At 44.4% G+C, this 25,277-nt stretch overlaps 1 protein-coding gene across 6 annotated transcripts in view; it reads left to right on the forward strand.

The window, feature by feature from the left end:
- Positions 1-25,277, forward strand: part of PDE8A (phosphodiesterase 8A) — a 157,361-nt gene that overhangs the window by 9,630 nt on the left and 122,454 nt on the right. For 4 of the 6 annotated variants that reach the window (XM_039722732.1, XM_039722729.1, XM_039722731.1 and 1 more), the window contains exon 1: positions 20,769-22,377. The exons of 1 other annotated variant lie outside the window; for it this stretch is intronic. In XM_039722732.1, the coding sequence (XP_039578666.1) occupies positions 22,117-22,377 (261 nt within the window). In that variant the 5' untranslated portion in view covers positions 20,769-22,116. Of the gene's footprint in view, positions 1-20,768; positions 22,378-25,277 lie in introns of those variants that run through there. One more of the 6 variants, XM_039722734.1, reaches the window with a different exon arrangement.

Raw genomic sequence — 25,277 nt, forward strand, 5'->3', positions numbered from 1 at the left:
TGCCGTGGATGTGTTAAATCACTTCATTAAGAGTGAGCGGCTGGATTGGCATCTGGCCCTGCTTCTGCTGCAGAATTCCATGTGGGAGATGCTGGGCCTTGGGTTTAGCTGCCCAAAGAGCAAACAGCACATGGCACCTCCAGAGTCAGCTAGTGATAGGTCATAACCAAGCAGACTGTCTGCTTCTGTGTCCTCTGGCAGAGGCAAAATATAGAATTAACTTTTATTGTTAAAACCTCCTTGTTTCAATAGCCTTCCTTCCCACCTGATTGCTATTAGTTTTCTCAGCTGTTATACTTTTGCTGTTTGTTTTTATGTTCATAAATCTTGTCTTCCAAATTTTAGCAACAATAGATATATGAATCAGCAATTGTCGAAGATCATGTAAAAATTGAGATTTTAGGGACAGCAGTTCCACCCAGAGAGTTGCTGTCTATCTGGCTGCTTTGGTTTTGGCTCTTTCTGTAAGTAATCTGACTCCACAGTATCCAGCCAGGGGTTAAAATTCAGCTCAAGACAAGTGCAAAACTCTCTCAGGTTTTGATAAGTTGTTTGCTGTCTAACTCAGCAATAATCTGGTTCTCGCATTCGAGTAAACTGATCACCCAGCAGGAACTGGACTTCTGCCTTGTTGAAGGATGAATGTTGCTTTAGTTGCTCAAAATGAAAACACACAAGAAATGCAGAATCCTTGTTGACCCAACAACTGAAAGAAACATCACAACATTTCCTAAATCAACACATGGCAATTCTCAAAACGAAATTTGAACAGCAGCCAGAAGCTTGCAAGGCAGGAGATGATGCTGTGACCAAACTGAGACCTTGAATCTCCCCTGCCTAAGCCATGGGGGTGAACTGGGAGCTCTGTCTGGTGATGTTCACTCGTGTCTCAGAAGAGCTGCTTGTGCATGAACCTGCTTGCTTTGCAGTCAGGAAATTTAATTATTGCTTCCACAGTAGCCCTCAAAGAGTACCCTGTGCAAGAAATATGCATTCATACCTGATATGTCCCATAATTTCTTCTGTTTCCGCATATGGAGGTAAGGTTAATGTTCCATACACTCTGGACAAATAGTAGTTGTCATGGGTACCATAGCCTTGAATTTCCTGTCTCCTGGGTGATTAAATTCCCCACAGTAATTTTACTTTATTGGCTTGTTTCTGTAACTCCTTATTTCCTTGGTTCGCTCTCCTTGAGGACATTTCACAGGCTGCTTGGATCTCCTCAGGCTTTTGCATTTTGTACACCATTTTCGGGAAGAATTGCATGTTTTTCACAAGGTGTGTGAAGCAGCAGGAAGCAGAGTGGAGTGAAGCCCCCCCGGGGCTCTGTGAGCCCCAGGCTCTGCAGTGCATACCCAGCTTGTTGAGGTCTGTGCTGCTGGAAATCCCAGCCCCACTGAGCAGCCCACTCCAACACCTGCACAGCTCCAGCACTGCACTCCTGCTACCATGCTGTCTCTGTGCAGGGCACCTCCTCGTGCCTGTCTGCAGGAGATGTGGAGAACAGCTTTATCTGTTCTCCCCAGGAGCCTGCTGCTGCTAACAGCCAGAGCGAGTGGTCAGCCTGCCCGCTGGAATTCACACAGAGAGTGCCAGCAGGAATCTGATGGGCTTTGAGAGTTTCTGTCTCTGGTCCTACAATAACAAAAGGGCTACATTTGGCTGATGGGATTTGGGGGCCTTTGCAACACTGCTAGCTGCTCTACAAACTGTTCAGATGTTTAGGTTTATTCCATAATCCTGGCCCTCCAGAAAGTGGCATAAAATAATATTGACATGGAAACAACAGCCTGTGAAAATGTAGCCTTAGCTGGTAAGTAAAATGAGTAAGTAGCTGTTAAATGCTGAATTTTATGCAACAGGCATAAAAAGACAGTGGGAGCTTTTGCTGTTTAATATGAAATGTTCTATAAATAAAGCTAGGTGGCTACATATTGACAAAACTGGTCACCCCTAATTTAAGGCATGTCATAGGCAGTGGAAAAAGCGTTCCCATAGACCTGACTAATGTGGATAGAAATAGAGAGCAATTTGGAAAACTGAGGCTAGAATGGCATCACTGTAAGTGCAGACCCTGCAGGCTGGCTGTCAGTGCTGCCAGCTGAACAGCGCTTTCCTTCAACAGCTCCGTGGCACTGGGCTTCATTAACTGGCACTGGTTACTCTGCAGTCCTGATAATTAAAGCTGGAGTGTCATCTGCATTGTAATTAATATGCTCCTCTGCACCTAATTCATTCTGACAGTATAGATTAATGATGGTAAATGACCAACAAGGATTTATCATGAGATGATTCTTAGTTCTACAGGCTGCCTCAGACAATTGCAGGAAGCGATTGTTAACTTCAGGCTATTGTCCTGGTGTAATCGTGCATGTGCATTCCCAGCGTTGTTTTGCAGTAAAACCCACACAAGGGCTTCATAAAGATTCAGTTATGGCCCCTTAGAGGCTGGGCCACCCTTGTAAAAGTGGGAGAGGGGAAGCACAGGCTGGTGATACCGCGCTGATTTTTCAGTGTCCCAGCGCGTGCAGTCTCTGCTGATACCGGCAGGAGCTGAGAGTGAGCACTGTTTCTGCAAATCAGGTGCTTTTGTAAATATAATTGTGTTGGGAGGTTGTGCAACAGGGTCAGCTGAGCAGTGGGGTGCAGAGCTGGGGTTGGGCAGTCTCATTTGTGACCGGTGCTCTTCCTCTGTGGCAGTGCTGGTGTCTGTCCATCGGTGCCACAGGGAGGAAGGACCTTTTCCTACAGGACCACAGCAGTCCTGTCTGCCAAGATCTGCTGTGCATCTGAGCAATAGCCTCAAGAGTGGTCATTATTTTGAGCTACTATATAGAAGAAATGCCCCCTCAAAAAGAAGGTACTGAGTTCCCTGAAAGCTTAGAGCCTCAGGAAATTTTCTAGTCAGGCTTGCAAAATCTTGACTTTCAAGCCAAACTGGTCACAGCTGGGGGACAACACCACGTCATGCTAAGCAAAAGGTCATGAAAAATGATGTAAATGGAGTGAAATTTTCCAAAGCATATAAGGTGCTCAAGCTCTGCTTGCTTCTTGCAAAAAGTGGTTTCATCATTACATTTTCTTATAATAGCTTCCTTGTGTACACAAGGAACTTAACATGGCTTGTTTAAACTGCATCACGCATAGCTGCAAGAATACCTGATTAACAAGGTGATCGATGTGTGCTGTTCCACTTGTCAGTCAATAGGAATTAATATGCAGGAGCCTAGTTCAGAAATGAGAGATTATAATGGACATTTGCTTTTCTTTGTGCTAAAGTGTTGCTGCATGAGTGAACAAGTGCTGATATGATGAGCTGAGCTCCACTGCCTCCCCTCCCTAAGGCTGACATTTTCCTACTCATTGACTGTTCCCCTATTTGTACCAGTCCCAAACTCCCTCCTAGGAGTGGTGAAGCTCCTTTGTGCTTGTAGTAGGGGCCTGGGATTTTTTTTTCCTCTGCCCTTGGGATGTTCCTGGGAGTGCCGTCCTGTCAGTCCCATGCAGCCTCTGCAGCACCTTTGGCAGTGCTGGCCACGAGCATGTGGTTGGCTGAAGCTGTCATTGACCCCAAATGGACCCCAGTCAGTCTCTGGTGTGGTTGATCTGCCAGTGTCATGTACTCCCATGCCAGACTAAGCACAAGGTTTAACTGCGAGTGGTTTTAGTGTTTATCGGAAAATATTGCTCCGTTTTGCCCGTGCTGCCCTGGGGACAGCAGCGTGATCCTGGTGGCTGCTGGTTGTGCAACAGTGCTCCCTGTGCTGCTTCTCTGCACTTGGATGACATCCTCTCTTCCACCAGCAACCATGTGGGGCAGGTAACAAAACCTGCAAATAAGAAAGGAGGGAAAAGAATGAAAAAACAGAAACACCTCTTTTTTCTTCCCATCTTCTTCTTCCCCCTAGTAACAAAATCTATTGGTAAGTGGGTGTAGCTGACCTGTCCCTCCTTCCCCAGCCTCAGAGAGAGGGTGATGAGGTAGCTTTGGAGGGGAGGAGTGTGTGGATGAAAGAGGAGGTCTCTGGGGCACCATGGCCATGGAAACATGCAAAGTTGGTGTTAGTGTTTGTTATTGTTGGCTGCAGAATGCCTGCTCTGCACCTTCAGCCCTGAAGGAACCGGGGTACATCTGAAAGGGTTTATCTGTGAATAAGAAAATAGGGGTTGAGAGCAGAGCTGCATCAATGGTGAGTTTTTTGTTTGCTCTCTGACCCTTCCCCGTCAGCTATGAAATGTAAACATAGGTCTAATGAAACTAAAAGTAGAGGTTGCTTTGGAGAAAATTGAGGAGATTTAGGAGGAAAATTCTTAAATTTTGCAAAATGTTTTTATTCAGTCCCAAACAAAATGCCTGCAGTTGCTTTATAAGCGGTTTCTGTTTGTCCCCTTTCATTTTGGAAAAGAAAAATCAAACCCAACCCATTTAATTTAGAAAATACCAAAGGAAAACATTTCACAGAACCATAGAATAGTTGAGGTTGGAAGGGAACACTGGAAATCATCTAGTTCAACCCCTCTGCTCAAAGAATATTTGAATATGCTATACATTTCTGTTTTGAATTTTTATCTGTGTCCACAGTAATTTCCCAAATTTGGCTTGAATTTCTAAACAGATCTGTGTTCCCTCCCCAACTGTACTTTGGGATCAACTTTGTATTTACTGATTTTTATTTTCTTAGGCTTCTATTTGGGAAATCTATGTCCTCTGTGCTAGGCTGGCAATGTATGCTGTCTTCAGACTCCCTGTAGAAATCCAGGTGTCAGGGATTCCACATAGCTTCTCTTTTCTTCTTCCACATAGCTTTATATAACCACAAGTGTTTGACTTTATATTTGCTTATTACAACACACTTGTGACTTTCAAAGATGTGGACATTCATGGGAGCAAAACATTAGTATTTATTATAAAAGGTAGTAATATACTGTCTGGTTTGCTTCCTACCTGTGTCCATACATAGAATCAGAGAGTCATTTGGGTTGGAAAAGACCTTTAAGATCATCAAGTCCAGCCATAAAACCAACAAGTCCACCACTAAACTGTGTTCCTCTCATCTCAAAATGCTGACCCATGTCTGCCAATGATTTACTAAAGGGACAAGGTGGTGTCTGTCATTTATCCAGTAACTTTTTTTTGCCAAGTTAAAATAAAAAGCAGCCCAAAACTGAAAGAAATGCAAAACGTTCATTGCACATAAAGAACAGCTGCAGATGCAGAAACATGAAAGACTAGGATGCCTCAGATTTGGATGTTCCCAAAAGCTTACACAAAGCCTTAAAAAAGGTTGTTTTGTGAAATCCATTTGTTGGTGCCCATGACAGTGTCACCCATGGGCCCTGTGGGGTTTGACACCTGAATTCCTGCTGGCTGGGTGAGTGCACTGTCGGAGCTCTCTGCCATTTTGGCAGAGATGTTTAAAGGTAAGTGGTGTGATTTGGACACTGGCTGGAGCAGCACAGTTGGATTTGTCCCATTTGTAGTCACAAAGTGCTGTGGGTCGGGGCTGTGGAACTGTCACCTCTGTATGAGAACTGCCCTGATGTCAGCCTCATGGAAAGGAAACCCCTCACTTCCAGTACAGCATGAAACTTTTCCAATCTTTGTAAAATTGAAACACAGTATTGAATATCAGAAAATGTAACTCAGCCCTTCTATATTTTTTTTTCTTTTATAAAGGATTTTAATTTCCTTTCCTGCCTTTTCTTATTACAAATTAAAAAAAAAAGGCTTAAACTTCAGGATTCCTTAGCAGAACTATTCCCTCATGCTTTCAGTTGGAGCAGTTTTCCACAGTGACATGAGCTCACAATATGTTAGTCTGACTCTAAATAAGATTTTCCAGAGTTGGCTGAAGGTTTTGGCTTAATTCTAGAATAAACTGCTTCAGAAACCTTTCTGGAGTGGATTCTGGATAACCTGGCACCATTTAAAAGATTAAAAACTCATGCATAATTTGCCCTTCCAAAATACTCAAGGCTTCTAAATTTCTCACCCCAGAAAATATCTTTCTTTTCATCAAACATCAGCTGTTTCCAATTGCTCCGTTCTATTTTGGTCACTTATTCTCTCTTTTCCTTCCCATGCATGACTAAATATCTCCTTTAAATCAACTTGAAGCCATTCGTTTTTCCATTCATCCATTCGGTCGTGCTGGTTTCTTTCACCCTAGGAATGCCCCGTCAATGTCACACGCTGAAGGAGCAATATCATGTGTGCAGTGCTGGGTGCAGAGCCCTTGGCTCCAGTTCTGCAGCTGGGTGCATGAAAACCTGCTGGTTTCTGCATGTTTTCCCTGGTTCATTCTCTGCAGCCCCGAGCAGCACTGCTCAGGCCATGGCAGCCCCACACAAAGGTGTGACCCCAGGCTCGTGGTTTCACCGTGACCATTCCAGCTGTGGGACTCATTCTGCCTCAGCTCAGCACTGAGCTCAAGCAGAGTGGTCCTTCTGAGGGCCAGGGAGGCTGACCTGAGGCAGGACAGGCTGCTCTGGCCGTGCTCCTTGGGAGGGATTCCTGAGCCGTGGCTGCGATTCCCGGTTTGGCTGTGCCGGCCGGGCAGAGGCACGGGCTCTGCTGTGCACAATTCCTGCCGTGGATGTGGCCTAGGAACAGCTTACCTGACACACAGGGGACTGGATCCCTTGCTAAAAGTGCAGTGAGGTGCAGGTGTCAGCCCTCCTGACAAGGAGCTCCATGCAAGAGCTGCATAAAACTCCAGTGACCAAAAAGCATCTGCAGCTCAGTCCTGCCAGCGCTGAGGCACCCAAATGCAATTTTCTATTTGCCTGGATCTGTACAGCTGATGAGCAGACACACTGCTCTTCAGCAACCTTCTTTTGTTGTCCTCAGGTTAGAATGAAACTTCTCCAATCTTTCATCTCCTGTATAATGTACAAACACCCACCAGATTGCTGACCCATGTGTATGTGACACGTGAGTTTTCCTTTCAGTTGACAAACACAGAAGCTGAAATTATCCAGAAAAAATAAATACCAAGGCCAAGTATAGGGATAGGGTTTGTTTTGGTTTGGGTTTCTTTCTTTTGGTGAAGTAAAGAATATGCTGGAGACAGATTTGACAAAGTGAGTGATCCAGATTTTTGTGGCAGTTGCATCCCAGCTCTAGCTGTCATAGCCACAGAGCTGATCCAAGCTGTGCTGTGTTCTGTGAGGGAAGGAGTCAGGTTCAGACCTGCCAGAAGGGCCTGAGCACTAAACCCTTCTGTCCAGAGCGGGATATGTAAAGCTGCATTTCCTCAAGACTGCTGCCAAGTGACTAATCTTGGACACTTCCAGGCATTCCAGCATGTCTGGTTAGTGGTTACTCCAGCCATCCTATGTGTTTTTGGGAACCAAATGTCTTGCACGTTGAAGCAAGGTGCACATTATACACGGGGTTCCTATAATGGATGTCAGTGGAGTTAGTGGCCAGTGCTCGGTGGCTTTGCATCAAAGATAACCTTGTGAACAGGGAGCATTATGTGTGCTCAAAGTCAGACATGCAGGGGAATCAGATCCCTTTCTTTACAGTTTACTTAGGAGTCATGGGCAGTGAGGGATTTTTAAACACAGGTTGAATGAATTAGTCCATTAACTTCTGTTTTCCTTTCCATGCAAGTGACGACTCCCTGCTATGGCCAGGGGTGAGCTAACAAGACACAGTGCTCTGCAATCAGCCACTGGTCAGACCAGATCTCACTATTTACAGTAAAAGAGAGCTTGTGCTTTCTGCAAAGAGATCCCAAGCTCAGACATGATTCTGCCACCTAACCTTGCTTTTTTGCAAGTTTGCATTTACTGAGGGACTCCCTAAAACTGGACTGTGGTGACTCTTTCATTGCGTCTTGAGAGCTGTATACTCCAAGGAGTATTCAAGCTTCATCTTATGGAAATTTCCTTTTTGTTTAAGGTGTAACATTATTTGTTTTCAAACCATAATTATATGTCCAGACCCCGACTACGTCCTGTGTGTATTTGAATGCTTTCCTGCAGGCAGGACATCTCCCAGAGGCTACTTCTGGTTCATGTCAATGATCTTTGGGGTTTCACTGTACTTTTTACTTCAGTGATAAATTATTGTGGTTTCCAAAGGTTAATCATTAGTGCTCTGCAGAAGAGATGTCCTGTCTAGATAGTGTGGTTTCCTTTTAATTGTCTTTTTGGATCTAGCTTTGTTCTTATACTGTGGGATAATGTGCCAAAGATGGCACTGTGCAGGCTGTGCTGACGAGTTCAACTGTGCTACAAAATACTCCTTTTGATCCTGCTTCTTTTTTTTCTGAACTCCACCAGCTCATTTTTTTTTCCTTATATAGAAGCCCTTTGCCTTGTATCTCCTGTTTGGATCAGGGTTTGATGGGTTGGATCAGGTCACAGTACTTTCTTGTCTGACTGAGACAGGCTGGATATCCAAGAGGATGAGCTGACCTCCATCACAGCCAGTTAGGTGAGGAGGGAGCCATGCACCAGTGAAATTGGCTTCCCAGCCCCAGCTAATACATTGCATTTTCTTGTCTTAATAGGGAACACTGAATTTTCTTATAAATCTATTCAATTTTATGGCTATGTGAATCTATTGTATGAATCTTTGCTGAGAATTCCAGTCAGTAACCAGTTGTACCAGTGCAGGGAGCTATTGCCATGTCCTAACCTGCTCCTTAAAACACCAGATGTCTTCATGAGGAGGCTTCAAAGCTCTTTGTCAGGGTCCATCCACTGTGGCTAGCTAACAACTTTAAACTCATGCAACTCAACACTCTTGAAGCACCCTTCAAAAGAGGACTCCATGGCAGCTTAAGTGGGAAGAAGTAGGGTCTGTGGGTGCCACCCAGCAGTTTCCTGCCTGCCTGGCTGGGCTGTGGAAGGGCTGGGGATTTTCCCCCCAAATGCCATGTCCCAGGCAGGGCAGTGACCCATGCCAGGGCTCTGGGCAGCCGTGCTCGGCCTCCCTGACTCCCACCAGGAAAGGGAGGGAGTGCTCCAGCTGCATCCGGCCCGGCCACGGGAGGCCCTTGAAGTACAGAACAAAATAAATTCCTTCAATCCTAGCAATTTTCCCCAAAGCAGATCAGCAGGCAGCAGGCCTGTGTTCTGTGGCTTGCAGTGGGCATCTGTGAGTGCCCCAGGATGCCTGTGTTTGATGACTGTATCCCAAAGCCATGTCTCTGGTGTTTTTCTGTGCCCACAAACAGCATTTGAAAGACATCACACGGAGAACCAAAATCATCTCCAGTGGCTTCAGTGGAGCTGCTCCTGATCCAGGAGCTCCTTGCCTGGGTACCAGCACTCAGGCATTCCAGGGGGTTTGGTGCAGAGAGCACACAGCACACCTCTGGGCCTGCTCTCCATCCCACCAGGAACGCTGCTCTCCAAGGCCCCCTTGAACAGGAACTGAACTGATACACAGAAAATGCCAACAGTTCCATACTCAAACAAGAATTACAAAGTCTTTTAAACAAGCAGAGTTAAGAAAATAGATGGAGATGAGAATTGTTTCCTTGTACACAGTTCTTTCCGGGTTTCTGAGCTTCCTCAAAAGTGTCAGGTTATTCCCAAATACAAGTCAGATATGAATAAACTCACTGCATGTGTCTCCACAGCCACCAACTCCTTTTTCTGCAGTGGTTCCCCATTTGGGGAGACTTTCCTTTCTAGGAGCAAACCTGCTATACTAAATGTCATTTCACTTGACTGTTACTAGCATTTTCCTGATAAACTGACCTTCAGAGAAATGCACTCTTATCAGAAAGCTGTTTTGTTTAAAACCTTTTAGATGATCATTAGTCAGCTCAAGCTTTTTCACTGTTGCAGAGCAAGATGTGCTAACTCTAGGAAAGGCAAAGTGTTGCTGAAGAATCATGTGTTATGTTGCACTTGAAAAATACAGAATTTTACTTGGCTATACTGTCTTAAATATATGATTTCCCAGAAACCACTGAAGCTTCAAAAGGTGGAGACTTTGATGAAAGAGGTCAGATTACAGCCTTGCTTCTTGGCAATGACAAATGTTTCCTAGGTTATTAAGAGCAAATCACTCAATATTTTCCCATCTCTAAGGAATTAGAATCATAAATCAACTAGTATTTATGATGTGTTCCAGTATGTCTGTGATAGGGCCATGTAACTTGAGATAAAAGAAAGTTTACTTTTATTTGTTATTAAGAGATAAAAGGAAGCCGTACAGCATCTGTTCTAGAAGAAATCCATGGTTTCTATAATCTTTTCTGAAGTTCTTTTCTCACTGAAGTGGTTAACAAAGCTTGGCTGTAATGTATTCTAACCTAATGTGCCTAAATTAGCTGAACACTTTAAATTCTTTCAGTTATACGGCTCCGGTCTGTCTGTTTTTGTTTTACCTTTTTTTCCACTGCTGAGCTCCATAATTGTTCCTTTTAGCCACAGTCACCTAAGGTCAGGCTGTACCTTGCTAAGGAGCCGAACTGCAAACAAGGCTAACTCAGTCACGTGTCTCCAGCCCATTCCTGTTATTAATCCTCCCCAGTTCTGGACCTAGCACTTGGCAGAGCAACTAAAGTAAACTTTTTATCAGAAGTTCACATTCTCCTCAAGTGGAGGAAGAGCTGGGTAATTCCTGCCTTTATTTTGTTTTTTTGAAGAATATTGTGATGTGGGAGCTGCCTCAGGTTTATTTCAATAAAGCAGGGGGCACAAACGTATTGAAAAAACATTGTTTATACAATGTGAATTTAGTCTTATAAAATTCTGTTTCTCTTCCCAAAAAGCCCTTTCAGAGGGCTTTCATCAGTAAATATGCTGTCATTGTAACAAATATGATGCTGGCTTTAAACTGATGAGAAAATGGCCAAAGTACGTGCAGTTTATACTCTGACAGGAAGCTGGTCTGGGGATTTAGGTTTTGTCTGAAATCTACAGCATTGCAAAGAATTTTTATTTCTGCTTCAGTCTCTGTGTAGAAAAGTCCTGCTTAATTTACTTTCTCTTATTCGTATAATTTTTGCAGTCTTCATCTCTGCATCAGATAAATGCCTCAGATGGGAAAATATAATTATTATATTATAAATAAAATTATTAATGTGTTGATATTATCAAAAGGGTCTTACATTAAAATAATAAAAATGTGTAATGTGACAAAAGAGTGAGAAAATTAAAAGAAAGAAAGAAAAAGATGGAAGAAGAAATGAGGGCTGCCAGGAGAAAACATTGAGTATTTATATATTCCTCATAAAGTACAGAGGGCTGCAGTGAGGTGATATTATATTATAAATAAAATTATTAATGTGTTGATATTATCAAAAGGGTCTTACATTAAAATAATAAAAATGTGTAATGTGACAAAAGAGTGAGAAAATTAAAGAAAGAAAAAGATGGAAGAAGAAATGAGGGCTGCCAGGAGAAAACATTGAGTATTTATATATTCCTCATAAAGTACAGAGGGCTGCAGTGAGGTGATGCCCACCTGATGCTGCCAGGACCAGCTGCAGCTGCCCACCCTGCCCAGGATGCTGTGACAGCCCAGGCACTTTCACAGGGTCCTTTGTGTCCCAGAGCCATCTTTGGGTGATAATTTCATTTCTCTTTTCCACATGTTAAGAAGCAGCCAACACAGCCAGCAGAAAAACCAAGTAAGTTTGTAAAATGAATGTGTTTTACAAAGCACTTGCAGCCGTATTTAAACCTGGGTGTCAGTGATTTCCCTGCCTTTGGGTAATCATTCCATTTCTCTTTTCCATATGTTAAGAAGCAGCCAACACAGCCAGCAAAAAAACAAGTAAGTTTGTAAAATGAATGAGTTTTACAAAGCACTTGCAGCCGTATTTAAACCTGTGTGTCAGTGATTTCCCTGTGAGTGTGTAATTTTGCAGGTAATTCACACAGTGATGAAAATCCCTTAACTCTCATTGTAGGCTAATGCCCTTTTCCATTCTTAAATGTTCAACAACTGGAGCTGACAGTCAGGAGAGTTTGCATTTTTCTGGTTTGTTTTCTAAAAACAGCATCTACATGAAAGAAGTTGAAGTATGTACACATACAGTTTGTCTCTGAGCAGAGTGCTTCCAAAACATCCCTTGTATATGAACTGTTTTCTGTTATTTAGCTTATAATATTAACAAAAACTTGAACAGAAATGCTATGAGGGATGCAATTTGCTATATTGCTATTTACTTCTTTAATTTTTCTTTTTGATCACCATTACACAATCAGTGAAATACCTCACAGCTGGACCCAGAGTTTCAGCTGTGAGACTGGGCTTTTGCCGAGACACTAAATTAATTACAGGTGTACAGGTCTGTTATATCTCTCAGTCTCTGGGGGGTTTGGTAGTGACCTGAAGGGTGCCTTGCTTAGTCAGGGGCAGGTGTAAGTCCAGGATAACTGTTTCTATTTTGGGGGAAAACCTGCAAGAGTAGGCAAGAGTTTCCTGATGTCTCTCTCCCAGAACTTCCTGAAAATTCCCCCTGGGTGGCAGTGAGCAGCAAGGTTTGCTCACCTGTGTGTGATGTATGAGTGAGTCAGGCACTGAGTGAAAACGGATCAAGTGAGATGGCAACTCTGGGTGCAGGATGTGGGGAATAACCCTCGTGCTGCCCAGAAGTGATCCTCTGGAGAGCCAGGCACAGCTCTCCACAGTGCTCCACACAGCTGCCATCACTGCCTGCCCTGTGCAGCACCAGTCTGTGCAGCCTGCACTAGGTAAGCTGAGTTTAAACTGTTCTCTCCTATAATATTTTTCTAGAAAACCTGTATTTCTCCCCAGAGAAAGACTGATTTTTCTGAGGTTTGCTGTTCCTCCTGAAAAGGAAATGTGGCTGTGTTTGGAAAAAACTTTTATAGTGAGATTATCTTGCAATAGGCATCTCATGTGCATACTTTTTTTTTTCTTCTCAATTTACTTCCCCTCCTAAAAATCTACTTTCCCCCTGTGAATCTGTGAAATGCAGAGTTACTAACAGTTTCCTCTAAAGGATAATCAATTTAGATAAAATATTTGAAGTCCTAAAGACTCAGCTTTATTTTAAAAAGTGGGGGGTTTTTTGGTGCCCAAGACTGTCAAAAGGAAAATGTGACTTTTAGGTGTTTATACCAGCTGAGCAAGAGGGAAGCAGTCTGCTTGGGTCTGAAGAGATGCTATGTACATGGTATGATCCTGACCTTCTCAAACAACTCTGATACTCATCCAATGAACTTCCAAGAGTGCAAGGAGATAAATATGTCTTAAATTGCTTTGTCCAAATTGATGTACTTATTGTGGTAGTGAATTTAAGAGCGATTGTTTTGACTTGGTTATATTAATTCCTTGTAATGGTGGGATGGTGTGGAATGGTTTGCTCCGAAACTCCCCAAAAGCAGAAGTGTAAACCAGCTTTGGGTTGTGGGGGAAGCTGTGTTTGGCACTTGGGCCGTGTGAGAGATGAGGGTTGCTCCTGGTTCCCTGCAGCCACCAGAGTGAGAGGCCTTCTGTGCAGGGATAGGAGGTGGGGAGCTGTGCCTGGAGATTTATCAGGGAGACAGAGATGGCACTGCAGCTCCTTTCAAGTGAGCACGGATTAAAAAGCCTCTTGAAGGAGCACTAGGCACCCACCCACTTGGGCACAGTAAGTGCAGCCCAGGAGATCTTGCCAAGGCAGATCTAAACCATGAGATCAGCCCCCTCAATTCATCACATCATTCCCCACCCCATCTGTTTGGAAGTCCCTCACGAATTTTAAAGGACGTGTATAAAAGTATTTTTCAACTCAGTTCCCAAAACATTTTGGAGATTTTTTTCTTTTTTTTAGTGCTTGCTATTGTGCTTGTGTTACAGAGCCTGTCAACCCCTGCAGCACCCAGCTGTGCTGGCCCTAACCATAATTCACACAAACTGCCAAGTGCTGTTCTGCTTAATATGACAGATCCTTCCGTGATAGCTGTGCTACAGCCAGCCCTGGTGACTGTGCTGGGAAGGATGGTGCCCATGTGAGTAAGATTTATGTTTGTTAGGGCTGTGGTGAGTGAGCCTGCAAGCACTGCCTTCCCGTTTTCAAAAACTCGGAAGATTTATCTCCCCGACGCATCCTGAGTCTGTTTCTCTCTTTTTTTAAATAGCTATCCCCAGAAAACTTCCGTGGCTTGGTTTTTTTCCACCTGCCTTCTCCCTTGAGTGTGGTTTCTCCTTATCTCTCCCCTGAGTTGTCATCTCCTCTAGCAGTTCTTGTGTTGTTGCTCTTTCTGCTGCTCAGCTGGATGTGCAGACAGCTATAAAACAGAGTTTTTAAGAACCATGATCTATGGGTGCTGTGCCATGGCACCACAGAGATTCTTGTACATTCCTCCTTACAACTGTCTGCATGCAGAACTGCACGTTGGCAGGAGCCCAGAACTGCAACTTCCCTGGTGGGAACTTGCAGAAATGAGAATACAGTTGGAGAAATAGTATTGGATAAATGCTCTGCCATTGCTGGAAAATTAGAGCCTGATTGCAGTGAAAGAATGGATGTGGACCATTCCTGGGAAAAAGGGTATATTCAATTACACAGTCATTTCTGGGTTACCTGTTGGTGGTAGGGTATGATCCTCTTTGTTAATTAAGGTTTCAGCTTCTTGCATATATGCTCCACTGAAAGACTTAACATTGGGGAAGAACTGTATACATTCAGGTATGACTGAGTGTATTTAAAGGTTGTTTAGGTATTTTTGTCAAAAAGGTATTTTTGACCCAAAAGAAAGGAAATGTACTTGAACACAGCTAGGAGTTGTTAAGTATTCAAATGAGGTCCAGTTCCCTCTGTTAATATTCAGACAACTTTGTAGGATAAATTCTTCAGTTGTTTCAGTGATCTAAGGACATAAATCTCACAGCCAAGACATGGGATTTTTTTGCTATTGTGAATATATAATAAATCACTGCTCAGTATGACCATGGATGATGTATCTGTTCCTTAAATAATAAATTCAGCAACCATGAAAGCCATCTGTTTTGCAGGTGTAGAGTCTAGTCTTAAAGATTAATTTTGAGACTTTTTCAGCTTCTGCTGCAGCCATACAGCAAGGATGAGTTTCTAGCTCCATATTTTGTCATTCTCTTTGCCATTCTTACTCTGTCTGCCTTTGGGAAGGGTTAAGGATGCTGGCACAGGAAGGCAGGCAGGCTGCTGGCCACTAGCACGGCTGGTTAACCAGGAGCAAACAAGAAAGTGGCTGCTGGGTAGGAGACAGTGGGATCCTGGGAGAGACTCAGGGGCAAGGAATCTGTGGATTTGACAGGCTGCGTAGAGTGAGTATTCCCTCATTAGTCTGAACTGATCTTTTAGTTGCTGGAGTAGACAATAAAGACTAAGAGCATGTCCTTCTAGCTCTGATGACCAAAGAAAACTGACTTACTGAGGGAGGACACAAGTTGTTTGTTTCTTTTACTGATTTTTGTTTTGTTTTGTTTTCTCTTATTGGATCCAGGCAGGCCACAATGTAGTATAGGGGGTTGTGGCATTGGGAACCAATTCAGGAATCTGAAGGGTCCTGAGGCTGTGGTCACTTTTGGGCTGAGCCTGGCTGAGGCTGACTAGCTAAGAAAAGGATCCAATACTCCTAGGAAGCAGAGGGACAACAGACACTTGTAGGGTGTAAGAACTGGGTATGCCACTCCACCTAAAGGGACCAATTGTCATTCTTGGTTTAGTAAATCACAAACTCAAAAGGTTGCATGCTAAATAAATGCAAGTTGGCTTAAAAATACTTAGGAAGAGAGAAGGGAAAACTCTCCAAGAGGGGAACAGCTAATTCTCTATGGTCACAGCTGGCTGCATGGCCCTGTGTATCCAGACAGATAATACTGCTTGTGAAGCACTGGGTAATTATAGGGGAGAGGGTGGGGACGACAGTGCTTTGTTCCTCCCTTCCCCACAAATTTTTGGTCAACTGAAGGCGAGGCCAGGCAGTAGGAGCTGTTGGAGGCTGCTTTGGCAGCAGGTCAGGAGCAGCTGGGTGATGCAGTGCAGCCTCCTGCATCCTGTAGGTGCTGCACTCCCTGGGCTGTGTAGAGCTCCAGGCTCAAGCACTGGGAAGACATGGGCTAGGGCTGAACATTACACCCTGGGGAAGGGAGAACAGTAGCATCTGAAGGCCTGTGCCCAGCCATTAAAATTGAGTGGCAGAGACCTGCTCACCTTCACTCTGCATCTGCTGTGGAAGCAGGTACTCCTCCTGGGCAATCTGGGGAGAGCCCACCAAAAACAAAGTAGAGAAAGTATAATGCTGAGGAAAACTTGAGAAGCATTGGACAGATGGACAGGAAAGAAAGTAGTGAAAGTGAAAACAAGGTACAGTGGAGAAGGGGGCACATTTTCCTCCTATAAATACTGTGTCTATCATGCTGACCACTGAGCAGTGCAGAGTGTGGTGTGTAAACTACAGCTGCAAAAGCTGTTCTGACACCAGTTATGGTGATGAAGCTTGTACATACATGAAGTATCTGAGCTTTGGACTTGAATGTCTTTAGTGGTAGAGTTGAAAAAGTTGCTGACTTAGGCTGCCTTGAAGGCTCTGATTTCCAAGTGGTACAGACAGCTGTCTGTGTTCTGCAATTGCAATTACACAACAGCAGCAGCTGGACAGCCTGCCAGGACATCAGGACAGCCTGCTCTCAGCTGCTTTGGGGCTTTTCAGGACATCAGGAAAGTGGTGCAGAAAACAAACTCACTGTTCTTCTGTACATTCCATGAGCTGGAGATGAGCTGTCTCAGGACAAATTTTACTCTCGTGTCACCTGAAAACGCCCTGTTCCAGGATACCTGATGCTCATGCACAAACAAGAAGATGTACCCTCGTGGGGTGTAATGCTGATACTTGGGGCTAAGGCAGCATATGGTCCTTGTTTCCTCTTCTAGAGTATCTTGGGATGGGGAGAAAAACTCTGCCACAGCTTGCACGTGTCAGTACTTAGCGTTGTAGAGTCCATTCAGCTGTTTGCGTGCTGGCACATTTTCCAGAGTTCTCCTCCTCCTTCTCCTTCTCCCCACTGCCTCCTTCACTGGCCTAGAGACCAAAAGGATTGCCTAACTTTTCAGAAGGCCAAAAGACACAGTTGGAACATACAGCTGACTTGGGGGGAGAAGCAATTAAAACCACATAGAGTAATCTCCTACCAAGATTGCTGCCTGTGCTCGCAGGACTGCAGTCATGCTCTCTCTGCCTTTGCTGGACAGACACTTTTCCAAAGTAGCCACTGATATTTGCTGTTCATGCAGATGTTAGCCCATCTATAGAGTAATCTCTTACCAAGATTGCTGCCTGTGCTCACATGCTCTCTCTGCCTTTGCTGGGCAGACACTTTTCCAAAGTAGCCACTGATATTTGCTGTTCATGCAGATGTTAGCCCATCATTCTGCATAATTCTGCCTGCCCATGTCTCAGGTACTGAAGTATTATCAGAATTGAATTTTTGGCAACCAGTTTTTGCTCTTTGCATGCATTTTTATGTGACTGGACAGGAGTGAACAGTCCCAGTGCTCGTGTATGAACGCCTACAATGTGCAGTGGGAACTGGTCAAGGTCTGTGTGAAATGGATGGACACTGCTGATACAGCAGGATTTTGCTTGTGGAGATGTGGGGGGAGACAGCATATGTGGGGTATACCTGGGGGGCAGTATGTTTAGTCTTTTGTAAAAAAAATGCAGGATCCAAAGTAATTTCTCTGTGAGAAGGATGAGGATGTGGCTGAATAGTGTCTTTTCAATCCTTTTAAATTTTGACACTTATGTTTTGTTCTCTAAATACTTTGATCTTCCCCAGCACCCACTTGTCTGCAGATGAAGCTGATAACAATCATTCTAAGCTCTTTCCTAGCATTCTTTCTTATTCTGCAGTCCTGAATGAAATTCAACCTTATTATCCATAAATAACCTTTCTCATTCTCCAAGCTGTCTCCTAGAGCTAGTTCACTTCTGACCTCTCCCTTACTGACTCTGTACTGACCTTGCACTTCCCCCACAGCCCTAATCTGCCAGAGTCTACACTCCTAGGCTTCCTCTGCTATTTGCATGATTTTTTTGGGTTTTTTTCATAACAAGGCCCACCATTTCCTGAGCTGCACTTCAGCAGTAAGTGTGAACAAGGCCCTTTATCCACACACACTTCATACAGTGCAGTGACAAATTACTACCACTGCCAACAATTTTGATGCTTTCACCCCTTCTCTCTGGTTCTAGGCTCTGGGTAAATCTATACTTTCAACTGTATTTTTCTATTGGCAATAAAAACCAGCACCAGTGTTTCCCAATTGTAGAGAAACAAGACAATTCCAGTGCCAGTGTATTGTTCAAAGAGCAGTTTTTTGTCTTTAGTTGAATTTTTATCAGTGTGACAATAACCCCAGTGATTTTTCAACTACTAAGGGATTATTCACTCTCATCTCATCCTCCCATTCAAGGCAATGTGAGTTCTCATCTGAAAATCTTGCAAATGGATTTGTTGTGTTTTGTGGGTTTTTTTTGTTTGTGGTTTTTCTTTTTTTTTTTTTTTAAGTTAGGCTGTAGAAATAATCAGTAATATCCTGCCAATGGCCAGTTGTGGAAAAACTTTTTAAAAAGAGTAAAGTAGTCATGCACATCATAACTGCGTGCACAATTTCTTGTTTTGTCATGCTCTTATCAAACAAAGCATTGAAATAATCAGTACTAACCTGCCAATGGACAGTTGTGGAAAAACTTTTTTTTAAGAGTAAAGTAGTCATGCACATCATAACTGCGTGCACAATTTCTTGTTTTGTCATGCTCTTATCAAACAAAGCATTTTCCCCTCCTCCCAGTATTTGCCTGTTATATACTTAAATTTTTGTATTAGTTGAGTGGGAATTTGTTTGCATTCAAAGTGGAAAGCAGAGATTTTTCCCAACCCAATACTGATTTTTTTTAAATGATACCATGAATTGTACATTTTATCTCTATGTACCTGCAAACCAGACTCATTTATTTTACAAAGTAGAAAGCTTAACTCTAGGTGTCAGCACTGCAAACTGAATGTGCAGCTCTGAAAATGAAGTTTTGCTGTCTCTGACTCCTCCAGTGCCACCAGAAATAAAGTGCAGTAGCAGTTTTGCTGACAGATCATTAGGGCTGAGGAAGGGAGCCTGCACTTATGCTGAACAGCACAAGTAGGAATTGTAGCATTTTCTTCTTCCACAGTCTTTTTCCAGCTGCATATAAGTGTGTTCTTATTAATGGCATCTAGTAAATAATGTCTAATGTAAAGGAAAGAATGAGGATGAGATCCACCTCCAAACAGTGCCCACTGATTCAAATGGGTATGTTAAGCCTTTCCCTTCTTTTATTGTTAAATGCTTATGTTGAGTGGGTGTCCAAAGTGATGAGAGGGCACAGGAAGCTGACTTCTTTTTCTGGTTCTAACAGGCCCTATAGATCAGTTAAATTAATGGGGTGGATGAATTTTATGTGACTATTGCTTATACTTGAAACTGCACAGTAGCAGAGACATCGGGGAAGGAAAGACTTGATTTTCCAGCCTTTAATGCTAGCAATTATGAGAAGTAAATAAAAGCATTTCTGCATTGCAAGTACTGTGGTTATCCTGAAAAACCACATTTCTCAAAAGCACTGACTTTTGGCTTTGCATCTCTCAACTTTACAAGGTGCTCTCATCTGGATCAAGTGATGCTGTTACGTATATGAATGAAAAGCTGCTTCTTGCCATTCTTGTTGTCCATAGTCATCACTTATCTGCATGTTTTGCTTTTAATTATGACCTGATGGCATTTGTTAAAAGTGTGGCTGTCCTGAATGCACACAAGTGCGCTCCTGCTGAATTGGGTTCTTCTGAAACACAATGATTCTGCCAGGGGACCACAGGAGTGTTCATGGCACAAAGCAGGAGTAGTTCAAACAGTTTCCTCTTGTACCACATCATTTTCCCCTCTTCAGATGCTGGAGCTTAGCGATAAAAGTCATGTCTCTGATATTTGGTTTTCACCACGTTCCTAAATCAAAAATTTGGTTGGGCCTTCCCTAAATTGCTGTTGCCTCTGAGCTGTTCTTCAGCTAGTGAAAACAGGCAGGACCTTGGAGAAGCACCTCTGTGAGTCATTGAGAATAAAGGTAGCAGAAGCTACAAATGACAGTGAAAAAAGCAAAAGGCACGTGAAGATGCCATCGGGTTGTGTGTGGTCTCTGGCAGAGCACACTGTTGTATGTCTGTCGCTGAACCTGGGCTGCATTGAGCTGGTGCTTCTGGAACACAAATTGTCTATGGCAGTGACTTGTTTTGCTCTGGGCATGGTGTCTGAGGGGCTTCAAACACAGCATGCTGTCTCTCAAAGTACATCCAGACATCTAGTGTCCCAGCTCATCTATAGGATAAGGAAGCATAGTTACTTTCATATGACATAGAAACAAAAGGTTTATTTTACATCTATATTCCAGGAAAACTCTGCCTGCAGTTGATTTCCCAAGCCCCGGGGCCTGGCTCCACCCATAGCACCATCTTCCCTTCTCACAGGCTTTGCTTTCAAAAACATTCTCAAAGAAACTGACATGGGCAGAGCCGAAAAGCAAAACGATGGGGAGCAACAACCGAGCCCGCTGTCCGGTTTCTGAAGCGGGGCACCAGGTGCTTCGGGGGCAGCCGCTTGCCGGCTCCCTGAGGCGCTGTCCCGGGGCTGCCCCAGCGCCGAGCGGGCCGCGCTGCGCTGCGGGGCGAGCCCCGCGCGGGCTCGGGCGGGGCCGGGCGGCGCGGGGCGGGCGGGGCGGCGCAGGGGCCGCGGCCGCCGCTGAGGAACATCAATAATAACAAGGTGAGCGCGGCGCGAGGGACGGCGGCTGCGGGGAGCCAGGCATTTCCCTGCTGAGGGATGCAGACACCACGGCCCCGGGAACCAGAGCTCTCGCCGCTGCAGCCCTTGCCGCCGGGATGGGACGCTAGGATCGTTCTCCTTCTACTTCTCGCTCTTTTTAATTTTTCTTGCCCATTTTTATTTTTTGATTTTTCCCCGCTCGCCGTTTCGCATCACTTCTCCGCCCAAAAAATCAACCGCATCATGGAGGCCCTTTGATGCGTCCGCCCGCCGCGCCGGCTGCCCCCGCGGCTGAGGGAAGCCCTCCGGGCCGTGCCCCGTTCCCTGAGGGGGCTGCCCGCGGCCCGGCCCGCCCCTGCCCCGCGGCGCTGAGCCGGGATGCCGCTGCGGCGGCCGGAGAGCCCCGCTGCCGCCTGACGGGGGGCTCTTCCTTCCTTCCGACGACGGCAACCTGAATGTCACCCCCGCGGCGGCCGCCCGCCCGCCCGCGACCGAGGCGGCGCGGGACGTGCCCAGCGCGGCGTGAGGAGCGCAGCCGGCTCCCCGGGGCGCCCGGGCGCCTTTGGCTCTTCGCTGTTCTTTTTTAATAAATCGTTGATTTTTTTTTTTAATTTTTATTTTTTTGGCCCCAAAGCACACCCCAAAGCGCACCCCCGGCACAGCGCAGCGCCGAGGGGACCGCGAGGAGCGAGCGCGGCTCGGCGGGAGCGCGGACGCGGAGGTGGGGAGCGGCCCCCGGCCCGGTCCCGGGTTAATCGGTAACGCGGAGCAAGCCCGGGTGGAGAATGCGCCGCGCTCCGGGCTCAGGGGAGGAGATGGTGCCGTGCCCCCGGCCGCTCTGAGCGCCGAGCCGACGCCGAGGTGTGTGTGGTTTGGGGCTTGGGGTTTTTTTGTTATTTTTGCCTCTTTTTTTTTTTTTTTTTTTTTTGTCGTTTTTGCCTCTTTATTCCATCTTATTTTTTTTCCCCTGCTGTTACAAGGAGGAAGGAAAACGTTACCAAGATTCTCAGATGGCTTAGACAAATTAATAATAATCTGTGAAAATACGAAGTCGACCGGTTCTTGATTTCCCCCCTTCCCTCCCCTCCAGCTCCCCAGCCCACTGCTGAGATTGAGCTAAAAGGACCTGTTTCCTGGAGGACGAGGAGAACAGACACGTTTCTGGTGGTGTAGAAGGGACCGATGGCAATGCTTCAGAGTGTAGCGGAGACGCAGGAGAGAGATTCAACCTGTTAACAAAAAAAAAATTAAGCAGGGGGAAAATATCAACGGGAAGGAAAGATATATATACATATATATATATACACGTATATATATATACAATTTAGAAGTATTCCCCAGGTGGCCACAAAGCATGGGCTGTGTTCCAAGCACCAACCTCTCTGACAGCAGAGTGATCTGTCACAGTAGCAATGAGTCTGAGGAGTACAATTTCCCTCACCAGACCAACACAACCATGTCTCAACAGCAGCAAGGCAACCCCGTCCCAGGATTATTCATTAAGTGCTACAACACATCCACTTATGAGGCGAGGACTAATTCCTCTAAGAAAGACAAGAGGGAGAACAGCCAGAGCATGGAGGCAGAGGCCCAGACCGGCAGATCCAATGTGAAGGTAAAAAGGGTGCTAAACACGAGCGCTGTTTCTCTCAGCACAGGCGCTGGCTGTAGCGGTTCAGCCCAAGCACTCTCCCGGCCGTGGTGCGGGAGCTTTTCCTGGCTCGGGCTTTACTTTCGTTTACAAACTAATCAGCGTCTTGGCGACTCTGTAGAGGTACCCAAGCCTCTTTCTTCACTCCACGAGATGAGTTTTCCTAACGGCGGCAAGGAGAGCGGTGTTGGGTGTCGTGGGGTGGCTGCGGCCGCGCGGGGGATGCGCGGAGCCCCGCGGCGCTCCCTGCCCGTCCCCTCGGGCACGGGCACGGCGCGCTCCGGGGCCGCCTGCGAGCCGGGCCGCTCGCTCTGCACGCCTCTTCCATTCGGAAAGTGGAAGGGAGAGCGGCAGCGCGTTCTGCTCTGGGTACTGATTTACATTAGCAACTTGTTGACCTTGTCTTTTGCTGCAAATAGGGTATTTTTTTGCGGGTTTTTTTCCGTGTGTTTGCTACTCAAAAGTAGAGGTACGACACAAGACTGTATGGAGTTGACTGACACATAGCGAAAAAAATAGCGATTTCTGATTATTTTCTTGGAAGTGAGACAGTTAGTGGTTTGGAGTGCTTGTTTGTCTGTGTGCTTTTTATCTGTTTATTTAGGGGTTGCACTTTAGCTCCTAATGTTATAGGTTTGGATTATATATTTACTTTTTTTTTTTTTTTGGAAACTATTTTTTATTTTGTAAAAATGATTAGTTGCAAATGTAAGAAAAATCACATTGTAGCAGCCCTGGGGATATTATATAATATCTGTTCTGGTTGCTGTGATAAGAACTGAGATACACATGCTGTAAATATAAGATACAGTCTTGAGATGCAAGTGAGATTTAGCTGAATGTCAAGTGTTTTGCAGACTAACAGAAACTCTAATGATTTGTTGTTTTCTTAGGGTTTTTACTTGCTTATTAAGACAACTTGTAGAGTATTGACCTGGAATAATTTACTTCAGTTATGTGGATGATTTTCTTTGATTGTTTTCCTTCAGATATAGTAATCTTTAATAAGTTTAATAAGTTTCATAATTTTAAAAAGTCTTGAAAAATAAAAACGCTTAGAGCGTAGTGAGCTAGTGAGGAATTAACAATACTTAACTAAGAAGATGAAGCTGAATGGTGGTGTACTAAAGTAAATTTTTATGTTAACAACCCTGCACAGGAAATGAACTTTACGGCCCTGTTCACACGCGATAGATGAGCTCACGGCATGTTTAACACAGCAGCCACGCTGGGGAAGCTTAAGTTGTCATCTAAGTCCTGACAATTGTTTTGCTAGCTGAATTTGTAATAGTGATTATAATTGAATGTTGCAAAACCTGAATCAAAAGCAGTCTTTTAAAATTTTTGTTCTGTGATTTTGTCTTGTGTGATTGTTTAAGGGGGAAGATCCCTCAAACCTGTTTCCGGAAGCATGTGTGGGAAGCCGTCTTAAGTTAGTTAAATTTTATTGTTCAGCTTCAAGAACTTTGTACAAATTCCTGTAACAAGGTTTGGATAATTCAGCCAGACACTACAGGTTGCTGTTGGCTTGTATGCATGCTGTCATCTCATTGACAGTCACTCAGATTTTTATCACTCAGTCACATTTTCTGCCCCTGTCATCACTCTTAGCACAGTTCTGTGAAAGATAAGTTCTGAGAAATGAAAATGGAGCTCTGTTTGTGATCAGTTGAATACAAAATCTGTTGGACACATCACGTGTACATTATCTTCATGTGCAAAATCCTGTAATAGTCTTTTGAGCTGTCAGGCAGCGTGGTATTTCTTTCTCTGCTTTTATCATTAGCGTGTGTGGTAGGATCAGATTTGCAGTGCTAGATAACTGTGCTGTCTCAGAGATTGTGCTGGAGTGAGGCATCACTGCAGAGCAGTTCTCACAGCCCAGCGAAGTTCTTTGCAAAGAAAGAAAGAAAGTGTGAGCAAACTGAAAACAATGTGTAGGAGCTTGAAATTCCTGAAGGCAAAAGAAGCATCGGGCAGGATGTTGTGCTGTTTTGTAATTAAAAGGATTTTTGACTTGAGGAAGAACTGTAAGAGTTAGGGTGCTCCTAAGAACCATTGCTATTTCTCAGAGTGTGTGGTACACTCTTTATGGCCCTGGGGATTCCTTCATACAAACACGAAATGCTACAAACCTGGTGTGCTTTGGGCACTGGTGGTGTCACCCAGAATTTGTGTGAATCACCAGTAACCTGCCTGAATGACACTTTCACTTGGTTTCAGAGTGCTTTAAGTTGTTGTATATTGTCAAATTAAAGCCAATAGAATGCTGTGTTAGAGCTATGAACAAGACTTGGCCTGTGTGTAAATTTCACGTTTTCACTTTGGCTGGCATTAGTGTTAAGTTCACTAAAACATGTATAGTTTTAATAGTGCAGTAATATTTACTATTAATATTACTATTACTGAATCAGTTTGCTAGCTATGGTGCACATTTTTCAAGTCAGAAAATGTAACAAAAAGAAAAAAAAGTCCCTTGTGAGTTGTAAAATGGCATTATATCTATTGCTAACTAGCCCCTGACTTACTCTGGTTTTGTGTTCATGCCTTCTTGTATCTTTCTCCTGGCTGAATAGCAGAGGGTCATTTTCTGAATGGGTGGTGTGAGCATATTGTATTTTGTGATTTGCATCAATTTATAAACTGTAGCTAAAAAAGTGACGTGTTCTTTTCTACTGTGGGGAACCCTACGTTAATCCACCCAAATTTGCAGAATAATTGTGAAAGTGGGTGTGTGCAGAGGTAAATGCTGTAATATCTATTTCTGTTGTGTATGAATATGGTGACAGTATGTTAGAAATGGAAGACCTCTTTTAGGTCATGGCACCTGTATTTCCCTCCTTACTTTGTATTTCTGTATGTGG

This window comes from Passer montanus, unplaced genomic scaffold, assembly GCF_014805655.1.
Source record: "Passer montanus isolate IOZ18808 unplaced genomic scaffold, ASM1480565v1 scaffold5, whole genome shotgun sequence".
Taxonomy (NCBI): Eukaryota; Metazoa; Chordata; class Aves; order Passeriformes; family Passeridae; genus Passer; species Passer montanus.